This window comes from Pelodiscus sinensis, unplaced genomic scaffold (assembly GCF_049634645.1).
Source record: "Pelodiscus sinensis isolate JC-2024 unplaced genomic scaffold, ASM4963464v1 ctg111, whole genome shotgun sequence".
NCBI lineage: Eukaryota > Metazoa > Chordata > Testudines > Trionychidae > Pelodiscus > Pelodiscus sinensis.
The window spans coordinates 57,763-78,813 of record NW_027465815.1 but is presented as its reverse complement, the minus strand read 5'-3'; the positions used below and the strand labels follow the sequence as shown (position 1 = coordinate 78,813).

The 21,051-nt window shown below is 69.0% G+C and overlaps 2 protein-coding genes across 5 annotated transcripts; one reads left to right on the top strand and one right to left on the bottom strand.

The window, feature by feature from the left end:
• Nucleotides 1-66: 66 nt before the first annotated feature.
• CGREF1 (cell growth regulator with EF-hand domain 1) lies at nucleotides 67-14,924 on the top strand. Of its 2 annotated transcripts, none has more exons than XM_075914511.1 (6): nucleotides 67-1,023; nucleotides 3,834-3,919; nucleotides 5,290-5,358; nucleotides 7,477-7,637; nucleotides 10,327-10,451; nucleotides 11,364-14,924. In XM_075914511.1, the coding sequence occupies exons 1-6, from the start codon at nucleotides 802-804 to the stop codon at nucleotides 11,697-11,699; spliced, it is 999 nt and encodes a 332-aa protein (XP_075770626.1). In that variant the 5' UTR covers nucleotides 67-801; the 3' UTR covers nucleotides 11,700-14,924. The 2 variants fall into 2 exon arrangements, with proteins under 2 accessions (XP_075770626.1, XP_075770627.1); XM_075914512.1 differs by having other exon boundaries at nucleotides 7,567-7,637; nucleotides 11,364-12,122.
• KHK (ketohexokinase) lies at nucleotides 14,925-21,014 on the bottom strand. 3 transcript variants are annotated; one of them, XM_075914508.1, is made up of 9 exons: nucleotides 20,649-21,014; nucleotides 20,072-20,188; nucleotides 18,840-18,974; nucleotides 18,619-18,753; nucleotides 17,424-17,496; nucleotides 17,093-17,239; nucleotides 15,653-15,741; nucleotides 15,244-15,401; nucleotides 14,925-15,160 (listed from the first exon to the last, which is right to left on the bottom strand). In XM_075914508.1, exons 1-9 carry the CDS (start codon nucleotides 20,738-20,740, stop codon nucleotides 15,075-15,077), a joined length of 1,032 nt encoding a protein of 343 aa, XP_075770623.1. In that variant the 5' UTR covers nucleotides 20,741-21,014; the 3' UTR covers nucleotides 14,925-15,074. The 3 variants fall into 3 exon arrangements, with proteins under 3 accessions (XP_075770623.1, XP_075770625.1, XP_075770624.1); XM_075914510.1 differs by lacking the exon at nucleotides 18,619-18,753 and having other exon boundaries at nucleotides 20,649-20,997; XM_075914509.1 differs by lacking the exon at nucleotides 18,840-18,974 and having other exon boundaries at nucleotides 20,649-20,995.
• Nucleotides 21,015-21,051: the final 37 nt, after the last annotated feature.

The window sequence follows — 21,051 nt, the reverse complement described above, 5'->3', positions numbered from 1 at the left end:
CGGCAGCCATCTTTGTGCGGGGCAACCCCGCCCCCCACGCAGCGACAGCCATCTTTGTGCGGGGCAACTCCCGTGCACCCTACCGGCAGCCATCTTTGTGCGGGGCAAGTCGCCCGGCCGTGGTTAACCCCGTAGGTGCCGGGCAGCAGCAGGGCGAGGGGGTTCTGCGCTGGAGGGGGGGGGATTGTGCTCCTCCCCCAGGCACTGACAAGCCCCGCCCCCAAGCAGGGCCCCGCCCCCCCGCAGTACCCGGCCCGGGCCGCAGCGAGAAGGCGCCTGCTCTCAGCTCTGGGGCCAGGCAGGGGCGGCCCGAGCCGGGCACCGAACGGAGGAACAACTAGGCCAGATCCGCCCCCCCCGGCGCTTGGGCTCTGCCCCCCAGGACATGGCACAAGTCCCGCCCATGGCTCCTCCCGCCAGTCACCAGCCGCTCCCGCCCCATCCCTGCCCTGGTGCTGAACGTCGAACCCTGAGCCCCCTGGGTCTCCTCCCCATCCTGCGGCAGTGAGTTCCGCAGCCTGCTTGGTAACAGTCTTCCGCTCCCACCCACCAGCTGCCCCCAGGGAGAAAGCGGGGAGCAGTGCCCCTTCCCCAGCCGGCAGCCGTGGGTGCCCTCCCCTCCCCGGCAGTGCCCGGGCTCTGGGGGGGGGGGGGGCGGAGCCCCTCTCTCTGGCGGGCCATGCGCCGGCTCCGGCCCCGTGTGGCAGCCGGGGAGCCCCCGCGCTGCAGCCCCCGAGCGGCGATGCCCCGGGGCCGCTTTTCGGAGGCGCTGGGCGGGGGGCTCGGCCCGCGCCGCTCAGGATGCCCGGCACAAAGCCAGCGCCGGGGGCGGGGCGGGGACCAGGCTGTCGTGCGGCCCCGGGAGGGGGCGGGGGACACCGGGCGGGGCCGGCAGCGCGGTTCCCAGCGGGCGGCTGCGGCGGGGAGCGGGGACGTGTCCCAGCCACGTGGATTCGCCGCGTAGGGGCGGAGCCGCCGGGGCCGGGCCGGGCGGAGAGACGCTGCGGAGCCGGCGAGATGCAGGTGAGTGTCGGCGTGGGGGGGCCTTGGATGCGGGTGCAGCGGTTGGGAGGGCGGCGGGTGCCCTGGTGCAGTGGCTGTAATGGTTGTGGGTGCAGTGCATGCAGTGGTTGTGAGTGCAGTGAGTGTAACGGTTGTAGGTACAATGGGTGCCCCGGTGCAGTGGTTGTAATGGTTGTGGGTGCAGTGCATGCAGTGGTTGTGAGTGCAGTGAGTGTAACGGTTGTAGGTACAATGGGTGCCCCGGTGCAGTGGTTGTAATGGTTGTGGGTGCAGTGCATGCAGTGGTTGTGAGTGCAGTGAGTGTAACAATTGTAGGTGCAATAGGTGCCCTGGTGCAGTGGTTGTAATGGTTGTGGGTGCAGTGCATGCAGTGGTTGTGAGTGCAGTGAGTGTAACAATTGTAGGTGCAATAGGTGCCCTGGTGCAGTGGTTGTAATGGTTGTGGGTGCAGTGCATGCAGTGGTTGTGGGTGCAGTGAGTGTAACGATTGTAGGTGCAATAGGTGCCCTGGTGCAGTGGTTGTAATGGTTGTGGGTGCAGTGCATGCAGTGGTTGTGGGTGCAGTGAGTGTAACGATTGTAGGTGCAATAGGTGCCCTGGTGCAGTGGTTGTAATGGTTGTGGGTGCAGTGCATGCAGTGGTTGTGGGTGCAGTGAGTGTAACGGTTGTAGGTGCCATGGGTGCCCCGGTGCAGTGGTTGTAATGGTTGTGGGTGCAGTGCATGCAGTGATTGTGGGTGCAGTGAGTGTAACGGTTGTAGGTGCCATGGGTGCCCTGGTGCAGTGGTTGTAATGGTTGTGGGTGCAGTGCATGCAGTGGTTGTGAGTGCAGTGAGTGTAACGATTGTAGGTGCCATGGGTGCCCTGGTGCAGTGGTTGTAATGGTTGTGGGTGCAGTGCATGCAGTGGTTGTGGGTGCAGTGAGTGTAACGATTGTAGGTGCAATAGGTGCCCTGGTGCAGTGGTTGTAATGGTTGTGGGTGCAGTGCATGCAGTGGTTGTGAGTGCAGTGAGTGTAACGGTTGTAGGTGCCATGGGTGCCCCGGTGCAGTGGTTGTAATGGTTGTGGGTGCAGTGCATGCAGTGGTTGTGGGTGCAGTGAGTGTAACGATTGTAGGTGCCATGGGTGCCCTGGTGCAGTGGTTGTAATGGTTGTGGGTGCAGTGCATGCAGTGGTTGTGAGTGCAGTGAGTGTAACGGTTGTAGGTGCCATGGGTGCCCTGGTGCAGTGGTTGTAATGGTTGTGGGTGCAGTGCATGCAGTGGTTGTGAGTGCAGTGAGTGTAACGATTGTAGGTGCCATGGGTGCCCTGGTGCAGTGGTTGTAATGGTTGTGGGTGCAGTGCATGCAGTGGTTGTGGGTGCAGTGAGTGTAACGGTTGTAGGTGCAATGGGTGCCCCGGTGCAGTGGTTGTAATGGTTGTGGGTGCAGTGCATGCAGTGGTTGTGGGTGCAGTGAGTGTAACGGTTGTAGGTGCAATGGGTGCCCCGGTGCAGTGGTTGTAATGGTTGTGGGTGCAGTGCATGCAGTGGTTGTGAGTGCAGTGAGTGTAACGGTTGTAGGTGCCATGGGTGCCCCGGTGCAGTGGTTGTAATGGTTGTGGGTGCAGTGCATGCAGTGGTTGTGGGTGCAGTGAGTGTAACGATTGTAGGTGCAATGGGTGCCCTGGTGCAGTGGTTGTAATGGTTGTGGGTGCAGTGCATGCAGTGGTTGTGGGTGCAGTGAGTGTAACGATTGTAGGTGCCATGGGTGCCCTGGTGCAGTGGTTGTAATGGTTGTGGGTGCCCTGGGTGTTTCTGGCAGTGCACACAGGGGCCCAGCCCTGAGCCGGTTTCAGTGGGAGTTGTGTGGCTGTGTGTTAGCGTGACACCGCGTGTACAGGCGCACGTGGCATGTGCCTACGGTATCGCTGCGCAGGGCATGGAGGGGATGAGGGAGCGGCTGTGCCGGAGGGGTCTTTGTGCGGTGCCAGCTCTGCTAGCATGTGGCCAGGGCTGTGGGGCTGGGCGTGGGTGGGTCCCAGCGGCCACGTCGCTGGGCCTGACGGGTGCTGTCTGGCAGGAGTCCAGGGCAGCCTGTGCTGGGAGTGGCTCTTGCTGCCTTCTCTGCTCCTGGGAGTGTTTTGCCCACGTGTTGCCTAGTGGTCGCAGCGGGTGCCCCACCTGCCCACTGGCCTGGCCCGGCCCGGCCCAGCTAGACGCGCCTTCATTTAATCCATGTCCCCAAGCGGGCAGGTGTCTCTGCCAGGGGCAGGGCAGCCCCAAGGCCTGCTGAGTACCCCTCTGCCTGGGCACTGATGTGGCCGAGGCGGCTTAGAGCGGGGTGGACATGCAGGGTCGAACCAGGGAGCTGGGGCTGGGAGGAAGCAAAATGGGGCAGCCGGAGAGCCAAGGGGGCCCCCAGCAGCAGCTGGGCTGGGCCTCTCGCTCCCCCGGATCCATCTCCCACCAACGCCTGCCCCGGGGTCCATACAGGCGAGGGCCAGCCCTGTGTGTCCACCCCGCTCTAAGCTGCTTCGGCCCCTGGGCGCTTGCCTGGGGGTGCTGATGTGGTGCCAGCGTCGGATCAGGGCCCAGGGAGCTGGATCCCCCATAGCAGCATCCCCAGAGATCCACCTCCCGCCGCCTTGGCCAGCTGGCAGCGCCCCGGAGCTGGCATGGCCCACTCAGCTTGGCACACACAGCACCTGCCCGGTGCGATGCCGGGACTCCAGGCCCTCCCTGGCCGGGTCCCCAGCTGAGGCTGCCACCGCTGGAGCTAAAGGGCCTTTCCCGGCACTGGAGGGGGTGACAGGGCTGCTGTGTCCCCCAGGCCGCACCCTGGACGAGGAGCTTGGTGCTACTGTCTCTGCTGCTGGCCGTGCCGGGCAGGGCCGCGCCCAAGGATGGTATCAGCAGGTACCGGACAGCAGGGCTGCCAGTGGGTGGGACGGACAAGGGAGCCCAAGTGGGGGGGCTGGGCCGGGGCAGGGCTGGAGTCCTGGCTGCAGCGGGGGAGGGGAGACTGGGGGGGGGCCCTACCGTAATACTGGGTGGAGCTGGACTGGAGCCCTGGCTGCAGGAGGGGGGGCTGAGGGGGCCCTGCCGTAGCACTGGGGGGTACAGTGTGGAGCTGGACTGGAGCCCTGGCTGCAGGAGGGGGGCTGGGGGGGCCCTGCCGTAGCACTGGGGGGTACAGTGTGGAGCTGGACTGGAGCCCTGGCTGCAGGAGGGGGGGCTGAGGGGGCCCTGCTGTAGCACTGGGGGGTACAGTGTGGAGCTGGACTGGAGCCCTGGCTGCAGGAGGGGGGCTGAGGGGGCCCTGCCGTAGCACTGGGGGGTACAGTGTGGAGCTGGACTGGAGCCCTGACTGCAGGAGGGGGGCTGAGGGGGCCCTGCCGTAGCACTGGGGGGTACAGTGTGGAGCTGGACTGGAGCCCTGACTGCAGGAGGGGGGCTGAGGGGGCCCTGCCGTAGCACTGGGGGGTACAGTGTGGAGCTGGACTGGAGCCCTGGCTGCAGGAGGGGGGGCTGAGGGGGCCCTGCCGTAGCACTGGGGGGTACAGTGTGGAGCTGGACTGGAGCCCTGACTGCAGGAGGGGGGGCTGAGGGGGCCCTGCCGTAGCACTGGGGGGGTACAGTGTGGAGCTGGACTGAGCCCTGGCTGCAGGAGGGGGGCTGGGGGGGCCCTGCCGTAGCACTGGGGGGTACAGTGTGGAGCTGGACTGGAGCCCTGGCTGCAGGAGGGGGGCTGAGGGGGCCCTGCCGTAGCACTGGGGGGTACAGTGTGGAGCTGGACTGGAGCCCTGGCTGCAGGAGGGGGGGCTGAGGGGGCCCTGCCGTAGCACTGGGGGGTACAGTGTGGAGCTGGACTGGAGCCCTGGCTGCAGGAGGGGGGGCTGGGGGGACCCTGCCATAGCACTGGGGGGTACAGTGTGGAGCTGGACTGGAGCCCTGGCTGCAGGAGGGGGGCTGAGGGGGCCCTGCCGTAGCACTGGGGGGTACAGTGTGGAGCTGGACTGGAGCCCTGGCTGCAGGAGGGGGGCTGAGGGGGCCCTGCCGTAGCACTGGGGGGTACAGTGTGGAGCTGGACTGGAGCCCTGGCTGCAGGAGGGGAGGCTGCCTTAGCACTGGGTGGTGCCAGACTGGAGCCCCAGCCGGGGGGTTGGCTCTGAACCCCAGTGGCGGGAGGGGTGCTGTGGGGAGCCCCCTTGTCAGCTCTCGACACTGGGGGCCCTGTGCTGTGGGGCTCGATCCCACCCCTGGCCCCCCCCCTTTGTTGCTCCCAGGTCTGAGGACCCTGCTGCTGGGCTGGAGCCGGTTCCCAACCTTCTGCACCCCAAGCCGGAGGAGCTGCGGTGAGTCCAACCCCCCAGCGAGGGCGGCAGCCGGCAGGGAGCTGCTGGGCCCAGCCTGGGGGAGGGGGCAGGTCTGGGGGGAGGCCCTGGGGGGTTTCGATGGGGGGGCACTGACTGGCGCCAGTCCTTGGCTGCCCCCTGCACTGGCTGAGACCCAGGGAGCGTGCCCTGGCGGGGGCGGGGGCAGGGCCAGTGCCAGGAGGGGCAGTGAGAGCTGGGGGGGGATGGCACTGGGCTGTTGGGCTTCAGGGAACACGAAGCACAGCCGGGCTGTACCCGGCCTGGGCCCTGCTGGCACTGGGCACTTCCCACAGTGGCCAATGCCGGGTGCCCAGAGGGAGGGAACAGAACCGGGAATCCTCACGGGATCCCTCCCATCCCGTCACCCATTCCCAGACAAAGAGGTCAAGGACACCCGCCCCGCCCCTCCCGGTTAGGAGCCCTTGATGGATCTATCCTCCATGAATGTATCTAGCTCTTTTTTGAGCCCTGGTCTTCACAACATCCTCTGGCGAGGAGTTCCACAGGTTGACACTGCGCTGCATGAGGAAAGACTGCCTTTGGTTTGGTTTAAATCTGCTCCCTATTGATTTCACTGGGTGACTCCTAGTTCCTGTGTTCGGAGTATATGACACTTCCGGTTTGTTACTCTTTCCCCACCAGCCATGAATTTGCAGACCTGCCCTCTCCCCCTTACTCGTCTCTTTCCCAACACCAAAAGGCCCAGCCTTATTCACCTGTCCTCACAAGGGCTCTGTCCCGTACCCCACACCCTTTTTGTGGCCCATGGCTGTATTTTCCCAAAGCCACTTTGCCTTGTTGAGCTGGGGTGAGCGCCTCTGCGCAGTGCTCACGATGTGGGCGTGCCGGAGAGTCACGGAGAGGCAAGATCTCCCTTTGGTCTGTAGAGCCCTGCACGGCTACACAAGTGCCTCTGCATCGCCGGCCCGTGGCTAGCAAGTGGAGATCCAGGGATCGGCTCGCTCTCTCGCCCGGCCCGCTGGATCCCAACATGCTGTTGGCTTCTCCGGCGCTTGCTGCACAGGGAGCGGCTGTTTTCAGAGAACTACCCACAGTGAGGCCAAGATCTCTCCCTGGAGCTTGTCACAGTGTGTGGGGGAGTCCTCGATCCTGCCCCCCCATCCGCAGCCAGAGGGGACTCTCAGGCGGCAGGTAGAAGAGAAGGTTCATTGGTTCCCAGGGACACAGGGTAGCTCAGACTTACTGGCACAGGGACCAGGAGCAGCCAGGACCATCCGTCTTGGGGAGGGGGGGGGGGCAAAGCCAGGGCTCTGGACCCTGCCCAGCCCCCCAGGCCAGGACCATCCATCTTGGGGAGGGGGGGGGGGCAAAGCCAGGGCTCTGGACCCTGCCCAGCCCCCCAGGCCAGGACCATCCATCTTGGGGAGGGGGGGGCAAAGCCAGGGCTCTGGACCCTGCCCAGCCCCCCAGGCCAGCTGGGCTCCCCTCTCCCTGAGCCAGCCGAAAACTAGCTCACCCAGCAACTGGTCCCAGCCCCATAGGCAGCCCCTCCCCCTCCTTCGGGGGCTGCAGGTGTTCTCTCTCACGGGCAGCATCTTCCCCTAGGGTCAGGTCAGCCTGGGCCATTCCCTACGGGCCTTCCCTCAGGAATCCCCCCCGAGATCCCCCCCCCCAGGTCAATAGGAATCTCACACAGCACAAAGCACCCAGCGCACACAATCCCCGCTCCGACCCGCAGCTCAGGCAGCCCCGGTCCCTGATCCCTGCAGCGGGATTGTCCCCCGGGCGCTGCTCCACGTTTCTCACATTGTTTCACCTGCCCCATCACTTCGTCCGGCGGCTTCGGGCTTCGCTCCCTGGAGCAGTTTGGGGTCATCTGGGAGTTTTGCCACCTCCCTGTTCACCCCTCTCTCCAGGTCACTGGTACGTTGCACAGGATGGTCCCAGCACAGACCCTGGGGCTCCGCCAGCTCCCTCTGCACTGGGAGAAGGGACCAGTCAGTCCCACCCTCTGTGTCCTGCCTTCTAAGCAGCTGCTGATCCACAGCTGGGCTGGACCAGGGCTGGGGGGCAGCAGGAGCAGAGGGGGTGGGGGCCCTAGGCCTGACCAGCTGTGCTGCCCGTCTGGGTCTGCAGCCGCCAGCGTCGGGCATCCCCCGTGCCCCGGGCGAAGCGTTGCCATGGTTACCGCCTGGCCCCTTCCCGGCTCACTCCGGCTCGTTGCAGGCTGCTGCAGGGCTACCTGAGGAGCGTGGGGCAGCCGGCCCAGGACCCCGCCCACATGACGAGGGAGCAGGGTAAGGCCACGGCAGCCCCCGGCCCGTGGAGGGGGGACCCCTCGGGAGCATGGCAATGCTAGGCTCTCCTGCAGGGTGTGCCCAGGCGGGCTGGGGGGGCTCAGGAGCATGGCCATGCTGGGGGGCAGGTGCCCGCTGGCTCTCCTGCAGGGTGTGCCCAGGAGGGCTGGGGGGGGCTCAGGAGCGTGGCCATGCTGGGGGGCAGGTGCCCGCTGGCTCTCCTGCAGGGTGTGCCCAGGCGGGCTGGGGGGGCTCAGGAGCGTGGCCGTGCTGGGGGGTAGGTGCCCGCTGGCTCTCCTGCAGGGTGCGCCCAGGCGGGCTGGGGGGGGCTCAGGAGCGTGGCCGTGCTGGGGGGCAGGTGCCCGCTGGCTCTCCTGCAGGGTGCGCCCAGGCGGGCTGGGGGGGGCTCAGGAGCGTGGCCGTGCTGGGGGGCAGGTGCCCGCTGGCTCTCCTGCAGGGTGTGCCCAGGCGGGCTGGGGGGGGCTCAGGAGCGTGGCCGTGCTGGGGGGCAGATGCCCGCTGGCTCTCCTGCAGGGTGTGCCCAGGCGGGCTGGGGGGGCTCAGGAGCGTGGCCGTGCTGGGGGGCAGGTGCCCGCTGGCTCTCCTGCAGGGTGTGCCCAGATATGCGGGCTGGGGGGGGCTCAGGAGCGTGGCCGTGCTGGGGGGCAGGTGCCCGCTGGCTCTCCTGCAGGGTGTGCCCAGATATGCGGGCTGGGGGGGGCTCAGGAGCGTGGCCGTGCTGGGGGGCAGGTGCCCGCTGGCTCTCCTGCAGGGTGTGCCCAGATATGCGGGCTGGGGGGGGCTCAGGAGCGTGGCCGTGCTGGGGGGCAGGTGCCCGCTGGCTCTCCTGCAGGGTGTGCCCAGATATGCGGGCTGGGGGGGGCTCAGGAGCGTGGCCGTGCTGGGGGGCAGGTGCCCGCTGGCTCTCCTGCAGGGTGTGCCCAGATATGCGGGCTGGGGGGGGCTCAGGAGCGTGGCCGTGCTGGGGGGCAGGTGCCCGCTGGCTCTCCTGCAGGGTGTGCCCAGGCGGGCTGGGGGGGGCTCAGGAGCGTGGCCATGCTGGGGGGCAGGTGCCCTCTGGCTCTCCTGCAGGGTGTGCCCAGATATGCGGGCTGGGGGGGGCTCAGGAGCGTGGCCGTGCTGGGGGGCAGGTGCCCGCTGGCTCTCCTGCAGGGTGTGCCCAGATATGCGGGCTGGGGGGGGCTCAGGAGCGTGGCCGTGCTGGGGGGCAGGTGCCCGCTGGCTCTCCTGCAGGGTGTGCCCAGGCGGGCTGGGGGGGGCTCAGGAGCGTGGCCGTGCTGGGGGGCAGGTGCCCGCTGGCTCTCCTGCAGGGTGTGCCCAGGCGGGCTGGGGGGGGCTCAGGAGCGTGGCCGTGCTGGGGGGCAGGTGCCCGCTGGCTCTCCTGCAGGGTGTGCCCAGGCGGGCTGGGGGGGGCTCAGGAGCGTGGCCGTGCTGGGGGGCAGGTGCCCGCTGGCTCTCCTGCAGGGTGTGCCCAGGCGGGCTGGGGGGGGCTCAGGAGCGTGGCCGTGCTGGGGGGCAGGTGCCCGCTGGCTCTCCTGCAGGGTGTGCCCAGGTATGCGGGCTGGGGGGGCTCAGGAGCGTGGCCGTGCTGGGGGGCAGGTGCCCGCTGGCTCTCCTGCAGGGTGTGCCCAGGTATGCGGGCTGGGGGGGCTCAGGAGCGTGGCCGTGCTGGGGGGCAGGTGCCCGCTGGCTCTCCTGCAGGGTGTGCCCAGGCGGGCTGGGGGGGGCTCAGGAGCGTGGCCGTGCTGGGGGGCAGGTGCCTGCTGGCTCTCCTGCAGGGTGTGCCCAGGCGGGCTGGGGGGGGCTCAGGAGCGTGGCCGTGCTGGGGGGCAGGTGCCCGCTGGCTCTCCTGCAGGGTGTGCCCAGATATGCGGGCTGGGGGGGGCTCAGGAGCGTGGCCGTGCTGGGGGGCAGGTGCCCGCTGGCTCTCCTGCAGGGTGTGCCCAGGCGGGCTGGGGGGGGCTCAGGAGCGTGGCCGTGCTGGGGGGCAGGTGCCCGCTGGCTCTCCTGCAGGGTGTGCCCAGGCGGGCTGGGGGGGGCTCAGGAGCGTGGCCGTGCTGGGGGGCAGGTGCCCGCTGGCTCTCCTGCAGGGTGTGCCCAGGCGGGCTGGGGGGGGCTCAGGAGCGTGGCCGTGCTGGGGGGCAGGTGCCCGCTGGCTCTCCTGCAGGGTGTGCCCAGGCGGGCTGGGGGGGGCTCAGGAGCGTGGCCGTGCTGGGGGGCAGGTGCCCGCTGGCTCTCCTGCAGGGTGTGCCCAGGCGGGCTGGGGGGGGCTCAGGAGCGTGGCCGTGCTGGGGGGCAGGTGCCCGCTGGCTCTCCTGCAGGGTGTGCCCAGGCGGGCTGGGGGGGGCTCAGGAGCGTGGCCGTGCTGGGGGGCAGGTGCCCGCTGGCTCTCCTGCAGGGTGCGCCCAGGCGGGCTGGGGGGGGCTCAGGAGCGTGGCCGTGCTGGGGGGCAGGTGCCCGCTGGCTCTCCTGCAGGGTGTGCCCAGGCGGGCTGGGGGGGGCTCAGGAGCGTGGCCGTGCTGGGGGGCAGGTGCCCGCTGGCTCTCCTGCAGAGTGTGCCCAGGCGAGGGTGAGTTTGGCAGCTGCCAGGCTCCCGGAAGGGGGGCACTGCAGACCCCTGCCCAGGTTGCACCCCCTCTGCCTGCCACTGACCCCCCGCCCCCCGCAGTGCTGCTGTACCTGTGCGCCCTGCACGACTACGACCGCAGCGGCCAGCTGGACGGGCTGGAGTTCATGCAGCTGCTGACCGGGCTGGTCGCCCAGCAGGCTCAGGGGCAGCCCTCTCCCGACGCCGTAAGTGCCCCCGGGCCAGCTGGGCGGGGGGGCATCGCTGCCAGGTGTGGGATCTGCCCAGCTCAGGCTAGGGGGCAGCCGGGCTCTGGAGCCTCCCTCTGCCCCAGATCAAGGGCAGCAGCAGGGACCTGCTGGGGTGAAAAACCTGGTCCCTGCCCTGGGGCGGGTGGGACCCCGCACCCCTAGAAGGGACAGGCCCCGCCCCCAATCTCTGCCCTGCCCTGGGGTGGTGGGACCTGGCGCCCCAGAGGGGACAGGCCCCGCCCCTCAATCCCTGCCCTAGGGCGGGTGGGACCCGGCACCCCAGAGGGGACAGGCCCCGCCCCCCAATCCCTGCCCTGGGGTGGTGGGACCCGGCACCCCAGAGGGGACAGACCCCGCCCCCAATCTCTGCCCTGGGGCGGGTGGGACCCGGCGCCCCAGAGGGGACAGGCCCCGCCCCCCAATCCCTGCCCTAGGGCGGGTGGGACCCGGCGCCCCAGAGGGGACAGACCCCGCCCCCAATCTCTGCCCTGGGGCGGGTGGGACCCGGCGCCCCAGAGGGGACAGACCCCGCCCCCCAATCTCTGCCCTGGGGCGGGTGGGACCCGGCGCCCCAGAGGGGACAGGCCCCGCCCCCCAATCTCTGCCCTGGGGCGGGTGGGACCCGGCCCCCCAGAGGGGACAGACCCCGCCCCCAATCTCTGCCCTGGGGCGGGTGGGACCCGGCGCCCCAGAGGGGACAGGCCCCGCCCCCCAATCCCTGCCCTAGGGCGGGTGGGACCCGGCGCCCCAGAGGGGACAGGCCCCGCCCCCCAATCCCTGCCCTAGGGCGGGTGGGACCCGGCGCCCCAGAGGGGACAGGCCCCGCCCCAGAGGGGACAGGCCCCGCCCCCGCCCCAGCCAGCCAGCGCCGTGTCTCCGGCCCCGCAGGTGATCGTGGCGGTGGACGGGATCCTGGCGACTCAGGACCTGAACCAGGACGGGCTGCTGAACCCCTCGGAGCTGCTGCTGCCAGCCCAGGCGCCCGCCGGAGACGGGGTCGTGCAGTGGGCACCCCAGGAGCCGGAGCCCCCAGCCGCCGCCCTCGAGACGCCCAGCCCCCAGGGAGCAGCAGCTGCTGGCGTGGAGCCCCCGGAGGCGGTAGAGCCCGTATCGGAGCAGCCGGCGGCGACAGGCCCCTCCCAGAGCCCCCCGGGGCCAGAGGCAGCTCAGCCCACAGAGGATGCTGCCGGGGAAGCTCCAGGGGGCCCCAATTCCGAGATCTAGGCCCCCCAAGACCCTGTGGAGCTCAGGGCGCTGCCGGGCAGACTGGCGCGGGGCTGCAGCGCGGGGACGCTGAGGTGGGGGTCAGGGACCCCCCCCCGAATCTGGCTGCGAGTGGGGCTGGGGGGAGGAGGGATGGGGGTGTAAGACCTTGGGGCCCTGGCATGGTCGGGGGGGCCTGACCCCCCTCCGTGCTTTCAGCCTGGTAGGTGGCCTCCACCCGGCCGAGCCAGTGGGGTGACCCTTGGGACGGGCCTGACCCCTAACTGGGTGGGGGGCACAGGAGGCAGCCGGGTGCTGCAGGCCCAGCATGGAAGCTGGTAGCAGCCCCTAGCGGGGTAGGAGCCGTCTGGGGAAGGGGGGGGCCGTGTTACTTGATCATGTGACTTGCACTTGGAAAGAGGAAAATACACAAGGTGCCTCAGGGCTGCTGGCCGTGCCCCCGGCGCCGTGGGGTGGGACATGGGCTGGGGGGGCAGGAGGGGCTTGCCCAGCCGAGGGTGCCTCCTGCCTGCCCCTCCAGGGGGGGGGGTTGCCGCAGTCTCCCCCAGGCAGAGTGCCCGCCCCTCTAACCCTCCCCCACCCCCTCCGGGCCTGGCCCCTCCTGGCCATTCCTGCGGGGGGGAGCTAGGGGGTTAACCCGCCCCAGCGCCAGCCCGAGGGGGACAGTGCAGCCGGGATCCAGCCCCTCCTGGGGGCCTGCGGGCAGGGACCAGCTCCAGCCACCGAGCCGGGTTCCACCCAGCACTCCCCTCACCCCACAGCCCCAGGCCTGCCTGCCCAGCACGTGGGCACCTCACGCTCCCCCGGGCCAGACTGGCATGGCCCCTGGGGGCCAGGCCCCAGAGCACTTTGGCCTGCACCTGGACCCCCCATCACAATCAGAATGGGGGTGGGGCTGGGCCCCTGGGCAGGATCCTGGAGCCCACAGGGCAGCCCCCACCCCCTCACCCTTCCCAGGGGCTCACGCCAGTCCTGCAGGCAGGCAGCTCTTAGCCGGGTCCCCCGCCCGCTTTCCTCGCTGGAGGGGAGTCGCTGCTGTCCCAGGAGCCCCGGGCCCGGCTCCGGCAGCCCCCACAGCCTGGCTTGGGCCCCACAGCTCTCACAGGGCCACCCGTGGGCCCAGGGGGCAGCGCTAACACGGGGCTCGTGCCGCGCCCGCCATGGCCCCTAGGAGCTCTCTGCACCGGCCAGGCGGCGCGTGCTGAGAACATGGCCCTGCCCGGGGTGACTGACCAGCCAGGCACAGCCAGCCCTGCCGGGTTGCTTGGCACGGGCCCAGGGCTCTCACCTGGGGGGGAGGGGCTGTGAGCCCCGGCCCAGGGAGCCGTGAGTGTTTAAGAGCCCGGGGGTCGCAGGCCGCTGCTTACCTGGGACCCGCTGCCCGACTCCGCGGGGGGCTCGCCGCCAGCGCCCGGTGGGCGAGGGTTAAACGCCCGGGGCCAGCGACCGGCGCTGCCCTTTCCCCACCCTGGGCCTCAGATCCAAGTGTGGAAGGGAGGGTGGCTGCTCGCCCCCGCCACGGGCACGAGGGCGTGACTCACGCGTGAGGAGCCGTGCAACGTGTCAAGCCGTGTAACCACGCTCGGTGCCGGGGGAGGCTGCTGGGGGGGGCTCCTTGCAGCTCCAAGGGGGTAACCCTCCGCGGCTGTGCCCTGCCCGAGGCCAGGCTCCCCCAGGACTGCTCCCCGGCTCAGCCCCCGGCCCCCCCCAATCCAGCCCACCGAGGGCTCTGCTCCAGCAGCTACCGCCAGGCTGGGGCCACAGGGAGGGGAGAACAGCTGGAGGGGGCGGGTCTATCCCTGCCCAGCAGAGAACACACTTAAGAGCAGCCAGACGGGGTCAGACCAATGGTCCATCCAGCCCCGGGGCCTGTCTGCCCACAGGGGCCAGTGCCAGGGGCCCCAGAGGGAGGGAACAGAACCGGGAATCCTCACGTGATCCCTCCCCTGTCACCCACCGCCGGACAAACAGAGCCTGGGGCCACCATTCCCACCCATCTGGGTAGTAGCCATTGATGGACCCAACCTCCAGGACTCTCTCTAGCTCTTTTGAACCCTGTTCGAGTCCTGGCCTTCACCGCGTCCCCTGGCGAGGAGTTCCACAGGTTGGCTGTGCACTGAGTGAAGAAAAACTTGTTTGTTTTAAACCTGCTCCCTGTTCAGTTCATTGGGTGGCCTCTGGTTCTTCTATTGTGGGAAGAAGTCAATAATTTCCCTTATTCACGTTCTCCACACCCGTCATTTTATCGCCCTCTGGCCTGTCCCCCCTCAGCCTCCTCTTTTCTAAGCTGGCAAGTCCCCGTCTTTTCAATCTCTTCCTAGGGCCCGTTCCAAACCCTCCGCATTTTAGTTGCCCTTTTCCAACGCCAAGAGCCCTTTTGCGAGGTGAGGCGATCACACCTGCACGCAATGTTGGGGGTGTGGGCATCCCGTGTGTGACGTGGGGGGGGGGGTCTGCTCTGTGACCCGGGTCCCCCTGGGCTGGGCTGTGAGATCCCCACGGACTCACCCACACGTGGATGGGCCCAGACACCCAGTCCCAGCCTGGGCAGGTAACAAGGCTCTTCCTGGGGACGGACAAAGGGAGGGAGGTGGAGACCGACACCTGGCTGGGGGCAGGGCCTGGGAGCTGAGTCACTCTGGGGCTGAGGGGAAGCATGAGGAGAGCAGACTAAGTCCAGGACAGAGGATCCAGGGGGCCGGGAACCCCTTTCCCCCGAGAGGAGGAAGGCTCTGCCCTGGCTCCTGCGCTAACATCGACCCCAAGCTAGGCCGTGTCTCTGCGAACCAGGTAACCTGCTCTACTGGCCGTGGATGGGGGTGCAGGGCGGGGGCGCCCCGACGCGCCGTCTCCCCATGGTTTTATATGGAGGCAATAAGATATTCTCCGTCTTATTCTCCATCCCTTTAATGAGTCCTAAAATACTGATTTTTTGACTGGCGCTGCACAAACATGCAGGGGGTGGATGTGTTCAGAGAACCAGGCACAGTGACGCCAAGATCTCTCGCGCGTAGCTCCAGCCAATGAGCCCCCATCCGATTGTACGGCTCGCTGGGATGATTCCCCGTGTGCATTACTTTACCCTCCTCAGCGCTCAGTTTCATTTGCCAGTTTCTTGCCCCATCACGTAGTTGGGTGAGATCGTTGTGACGCTCTTCACAGTCGGGTTTGGTCTTAACGATCTTGAGCAGTTTGGTGTCATCTGCAGATGTTGCCACCTCCCTGTTCACCCCTTTCTGCAGATCACTGGTAAATATGTTGCGTAGGATGGTCCCAGGACAGACCCTTGGGGGACCAGGGAGGGGGCAGGTGGCGGCTCAGCCCTCTGGCCCCCGTCAGCCCCAGCCGAGTCTCCTCTGCCCCGGCAGGCGGCCCTCACACGATGCCATCGTAGCCGTGCACGCCGCACTTCCTGCCGGCCACCTGGCAGCCGAAGGTGAGCGCCTCCTGCAGGCTCTGCCCTGTCGTGGGAGAGCGAACCGCCCGTCAGCCCGAGTGACGCCCAGCCCCGCCCCCCCCCGCTGGCCGCGGCGCCCCCCCTCACCTCGCGATAGGGCCAAGATGACGGCGGCGTTGAAGGTGTCGCCGGCGCCCAGCGTGTCCACAACGCTCTCTGGGGGGAAGGCGTCGGAGTGGACGAGCTGCCCGTCGGGCCCCAGCGCGTCGGCCCCGTCCTCGGCCCAGGCGCAGATCACGGTGGCCCTGGGGGAGAGCAGGGCTGAGCGGGGGCGCCCCACAGCGGGATCCCAGCACCGCGGCTCTGAGCCACCCAGCCGTAGCCTGGCAGCGAGCGAGCACACGACCCCTCCAGAGCCAGCTCCGCTCCCCATGGGCCACAGGGGCGGGGAGGGCCTGGAGGCGGCATCTCTTGGGGCAGCCCCGGCACAGCGCAGTCCCTGCCCGCCGCCCCCGGGGCGAGTTCATCCTCCCCATCCGACCTGTCCCAGGCCTACCCCGGTCGCACGCGGGCCCGCAGCCCCTTCACCGCCTCGGGAGCTGCCTGGAAGCCCAAGTCCCTGGCCACGTCCTTGCTGACAAACACCTGCAGGGAGAGAAGGGCCGTCGGGGCAGCACTTGGCAGCCAGCGCCAATGAACAAGGCCCCACCTGTACCCCCCCGTCCTTCCGCCAGTGCAAACAACCCCCCCCACGCCCCGCCATGCCCCTCCACTAGGGCAAACAGCCCCCCCACGCCCCGCCATGCCCCTCCACTAGGGCAAACAACCCCCCCACCTGTACCCCCATGTCCTTCCGCCAGTGCAAACAACCCCCCCACACCCCGCCATGCCCCTCCACTAGGGCAAACAACCCCCCCACCTGTACCCCCATGTCCTTCCGCCAGTGCAAACAACCCCCCCCACGCCCCGCCATGCCCCTCCGCCAGTGCAAACAACCCCCCCACGCCCCGCCATGCCCCTCCACTAGGGCAAACAACCCCCCCACCTGTACCCCCATGTCCTTCCGCCAGTGCAAACAACCCCCCCCACGCCCCGCCATGCCCCTCCGCCAGTGCAAACAACCCCCCCACGCCCCGCCATGCCCCTCCACTAGGGCAAACAACCCCCCCACCTGTACCCCCATGTCCTTCCGCCAGTGCAAACAACCCCCCCCACGCCCCGCCATGCCCCTCCACTAGGGCAAACAACCCCCCTACCTGTACCCCCTTGTCCTTCCGCCAGTGCAAACAACCCCCCATGCCCCTCTGCCAGGGAGAACAAATGCCCCCCCCATGCCCCTCCACTAGGGAAAACAACCCCCCCATGCCCCTCCGCCAGCTCCAATGCCACCGCACCCCTGCTGCCCCTCTGCCGGCAGTAAGGACCCCTCCGATTCCAGCGCATGCTGCCCAGGGAGCCCCCACCCATGGCCAATGCGTCCCCTCCCCCACTGCCCCCCCGAGCAGCATTGAGCCCATGTGGCCAGTGAGCTCAGCATGTGCCCGGGCTCCCAGAGCCATGCAGGAGCCAGTGTCTGATTGGCTAGTGGGACTGCTCAGCCGGCCAATCAGCTGCCCTCCTCACCGGCACCCCAACCTGGAGGCAGGTGCCCTCCCAGACCCCCTCCCCGCACGTACCATAGAGAGCGGGTCAGCTCCACAGAGCGCCCCCCAGAGGAAACGGCCTGTCACCTGGGTGTGGGAGGGGCCTACCACAGCGCCCCCCCCACCTCCTGATGGCCCCTCCCCCTACAGGGGCCCGATGGCCCCCAGCAAGAGGGGCTGGGAGAGCGAAGCTCTGTGGCCCCCTCCCCCAGCACCCCCAGGCAGGGGAGGATCAGGTGGCCGCCAGGCACCAGAGAGGCGGGGCTTCGGTGAGACTCCGCCCACTGAAAGCAGCTGAGATCAGTGCAACCCCCCTTCCCCCGCAGCCCCCCCCCATGCCCCCGGGTTCCTACCACGTCTCCGTAGCCGAGCAGCTGGTACAGCTCCTCCCGGGCCTTCTCCACCTCCACCGACGTGGAGACTCTCTGCGGGGCTGGGCAGGCCCGGTTGTGCTCCTCCACGCGCCGCAGCATCTGGGCTTGCTCCGCCGCGTTCCTGCCCTGGGAGCCGGGGAGCGCTCAGCAGGGCCAGGCCCGGGCCGTCGCCCCCACCCCCTGCGCCCGCAGGCCTGGGCGCCGCAGCGGGCACGGCCGGAGGCAGCCCCAGGGGACGGAGGAGCGAGGGGCTGTCTGCTCCTCCCCCCACGGAGCCGGGCAGGGGAGCCCCCCCCCCGTCAGGACTCACCTCCCAGTGGATCCACTTGTACCGGCTGAGGTCGACCTGCTCGAAATCCTGGGCGGTCACGTCCGGCAGGTTTCTAACGGGGGGAGGGGGGAGAGAGACGTCGGGCGCGCATGGGGTCTCTCCCAGCAGAGGTTGGGCCGAAGGGGTTTCAGCCGGTGCCCAGCCCCTCTGCCCTCGACCCACCGGGGAATCCAGGCAGGCGCCCACGGTCCCGCCACGCAGGCCCTCTGCCTTGTCCGGGTGCACAGAGCCCCCCATGGGGCCCTGCCCCCTCTGCACGCGGGGCTGGGGGAGCGGCTGGGGCAGGGGGGCGAAGGCCAGGCGGCAGGCAGACAGGTGTGACAGCATGGGGCGCCCTGGGGATCGGCGCCAGCAGCAGCGGGCCCGGCTTCAATGATTAACCAGGGCCGCTAGGCAGGGAGACCCTGGCCTGATCTCAAAGGGCACCCGCCAGACTTTGCTCACAGCAAGCCCAGGGCTGCGGCTGCTCCCGGACGCCCAAGGGCCGAAGCAGCCAGAGCTGCAGGAAACAGGGCCCAGTGGCTCCGGGAGCCCCAGGCCCGCCCTTCCCAGGCGGCTGGATCCCAGCTCCACCCTCCCGCGGGCAGGGGGTCCCAGGGCAGTGTCTGCGGGAGACAGGGCAGGTTGGGGGGGGGGATCTCAGAGCACAGGGGAGAGGCCATCGGCTTCCTAACGCGCTGGGCTGGGACCGAGGAGTCCCCCAAAGATGGGGCTCCCCACGCAGGGATGTGAACGCTGGGCAGGCAGCAGGGGGCGCCCCACCAACCTGCCCCCTGGGGGGATGGAGGCCAGGGCTGGCATGGGCTGGGCGAGTTGCCCCGGGAGCCCGTCCCATGGGCAGAGGGAGCCAGCGGAAGGCCTGGCACAGGGACGCCCCCCGCCCCCCACATGCCTGGCGCCTACACGGGGTGCGAGGGCCCAGCAGCGTCGCACATGCAGATTCCCCCCGGAGGCCTGGCCGTCGGGATGTGCCGATTATGGCGGTCGGATTACCGGGTGCTGATTGGCCGGCCAGGACTGGCATTGCTGCGGATGATTGGCATGTGGGTGCAGAATCAGCGGATCAATCGGTCAATCAGTCATGCGGGACGGGTCCCCTGACAGGCGCCCCCATGGGGAGCTGTCGGCCTGCGGGGGGTTGGCGGGATGGCTCGGCAGACAGGCCCGGCCTTACGTGTCGTACAGCGTGACCGTCCGCGAGCCGTTGGTGCGGTTGACCAGGCAGCAGGCGCACGGCGTGTCCCCCCGGCTCTGCCACGCCACATGCGCTACATCCACACCCCTGCGCCGGAAGTCCGCCACGATGAAACTTAGCGGGGGGCAGAGAACAGGGGGAGGGAGAGACGGGTTAGCTGCTGGTGGGCGCGGCGGGCACCGGGCACAGCCCCTACGCACCTGTTCGTGTGCAGGATGGTGCGGGTGCCCCTGCTCACGCTGCTGATGACAATGGAGGTGGGGAAGGAGCTGGCGGGGTGCAGGACCACGTGGGTGAGCTCCACGCCATAGCGCCGCAGGTCGGCCAGGACGAAGCTGCCGGGGAGGGGCGCAGAGAGCGTTAGCTGGGGAGGGGGGGCAGTGGGGCTGGGCACTCAATCAGTTCCCGGGAGGCCCCCAGCAGAGAGCTCCAGCCCCCTCTATGCAGGGAGCTCCACAGACCACGACTGCTCAGAGCAGCCCAAGGGTGACCCCACAAGTTTAAAACAAACCAAAGGAAGTTTTTCTTCACTCAGCGCACAGCCAACCTGTGGAACTCCTCGCCAGAGGATGTGGTGAAGGCCAGGACTTGAACAGGGTTCAAAAACGAGCTAGAGAGATTCCTGGAGGTTAGGCTGTTAGCCAGGCTGGGCAGGGCTGGTGTCCCCAGCCTCTGTTTCTCTGGACGGGGGTGACAGGCGAGGGACCGTGTGAGGATTCCCGGTTCGGTTCCCTCCCTCTGGGGCACCTGGCTCTGGCCACTGTGGGCAGGCGGGACCCGGGCACAGCACAGCCGCTCTTGTGTTCTTATGGGTGGGGTGGAAAGGGCGGCTCTGCAGAGCCATCCCGGCAGGGAGAGGGGCTGGCAGGGGGTCTCCTAGGAAGGGCTGGGGGCTCAGTTACTGCCCAGCAGGGTGGTGGGTCTGGAGGGGGGGCTCCAGGGAAGGGCTGGGGGGCTGGTGCTGTGAAAGATGCCCTCCCCCCCCCGCTGAAGGCCTGGAGGGCGCCCCCTAGCTCCAGGGGAACAGGCTGCATGGGACCAGGGGAACCCTCTCAGCTTGTTTCCATGGCAATCCGCAGGCGCACAGCTGGTCCGGGCTGTGGTGGGTCACACCAAAATGGCCGCTGTGGGGTTTAGGAACGCCCGGCACACGCTAGCCCGCCCCCGCCCCCGCGCCCGCAGAGGCCGAGCACAGGCCCCGCCCGTGGGGAAAGGCCCGAGGGACACGCGGGCTCACGCCTCGCTCGGGAAAGGAAAGCCCGTCTGACCCGCCCCCCCACGCCCCTCCGGCAGAGCCACAGCCCCCAGCAGCAGCGGCCGGGGCTCGTCCCCCAGCCCGGAAAGGGAGCGTCCTGCCTGCGGGCTCCCTCCCCACCCGGCAGCGGGGCGGCACTGGCTGGCTCAGGCGCCCCCGCACCCGGTTCTCACTTACTCTGCCGCGTGTCCCGGCGCCAGGGAGCCCATGAAGGCGCAGGGCGCGCCCAGCAGGGACAGCACGGTGCAGGAGTTGGAGGCATTGCCGCCGCGCTGCCAGCGCTGAGACAGGCACCTGGAACACAGACAGCCATGGCAGGGCCGGGCCGGGCACAGCCCCCAGCCCCACACCCCCTGCAGGGATCAGTCAGCAGGTGCCCTGCCTGCTGACGGGCGCAGGGAGGGGCAGAGAAGGTCATGCCACCCCCTGCCTGCGGGCCAGGCCAGGGCTCCCTGGGCAGCAGCGTACCCAGTGTCCTGGGGGCACAGCCCGGGCCTGTGTGGAGGCACGAGGGGGGGCTGGACGACTCTGCCCAGGAAGTCAGGCTGCAGGCAAAGCCACTTGGAGAAAGCGCCTCCCCGTTGGCCAGGGCCCCGCTGCCGGCCTGCTGGTCCTGCTCCAGCCACCTGAGCACCAGCTGGATCCTCACAGCCCCAGGGCCTGGGGAGCCAGGGACCCTTCTCTGCCGCCCAGCCCCGGCGACCCCAGCTCTGTGCCCCGCAATGCAGCCTCCCGCAGAGCCGCGCCCCCGGACCTGGTGTCTGTGTCCTCGGCCGGGTACTCGTCCACCACGCTGATAATGTCCAGGCAAACCAGGCCGATGCAGAGGATGTGCTTGTCCTCCATGGGTGGGCTGCTCCTGTGGCACCAGCTCCTAGGCACCTGCCCCTGCCCCTCCTGCACCCGCGCCCTGGGGATCTCCCCCTCCCCCGCACCCTGGGCACCTACCCCTCCTGCACCAGCACCCTGGGGACCCTGCCCCTCCTGCACCAGCAGCCTGGGGACCCTGCCCCTCCCTCGCACCTGTGCCCTGGGGACCTACCCCTCCTGCACCAGCACCCTGGGGACCTACCCCCCCCTCCTGCACCAGCACCCTGGGGACCTACCCCTCCTGCACCAGCACCCTGGGGACCTACCCCTCCTGCACCCGCGCCCTG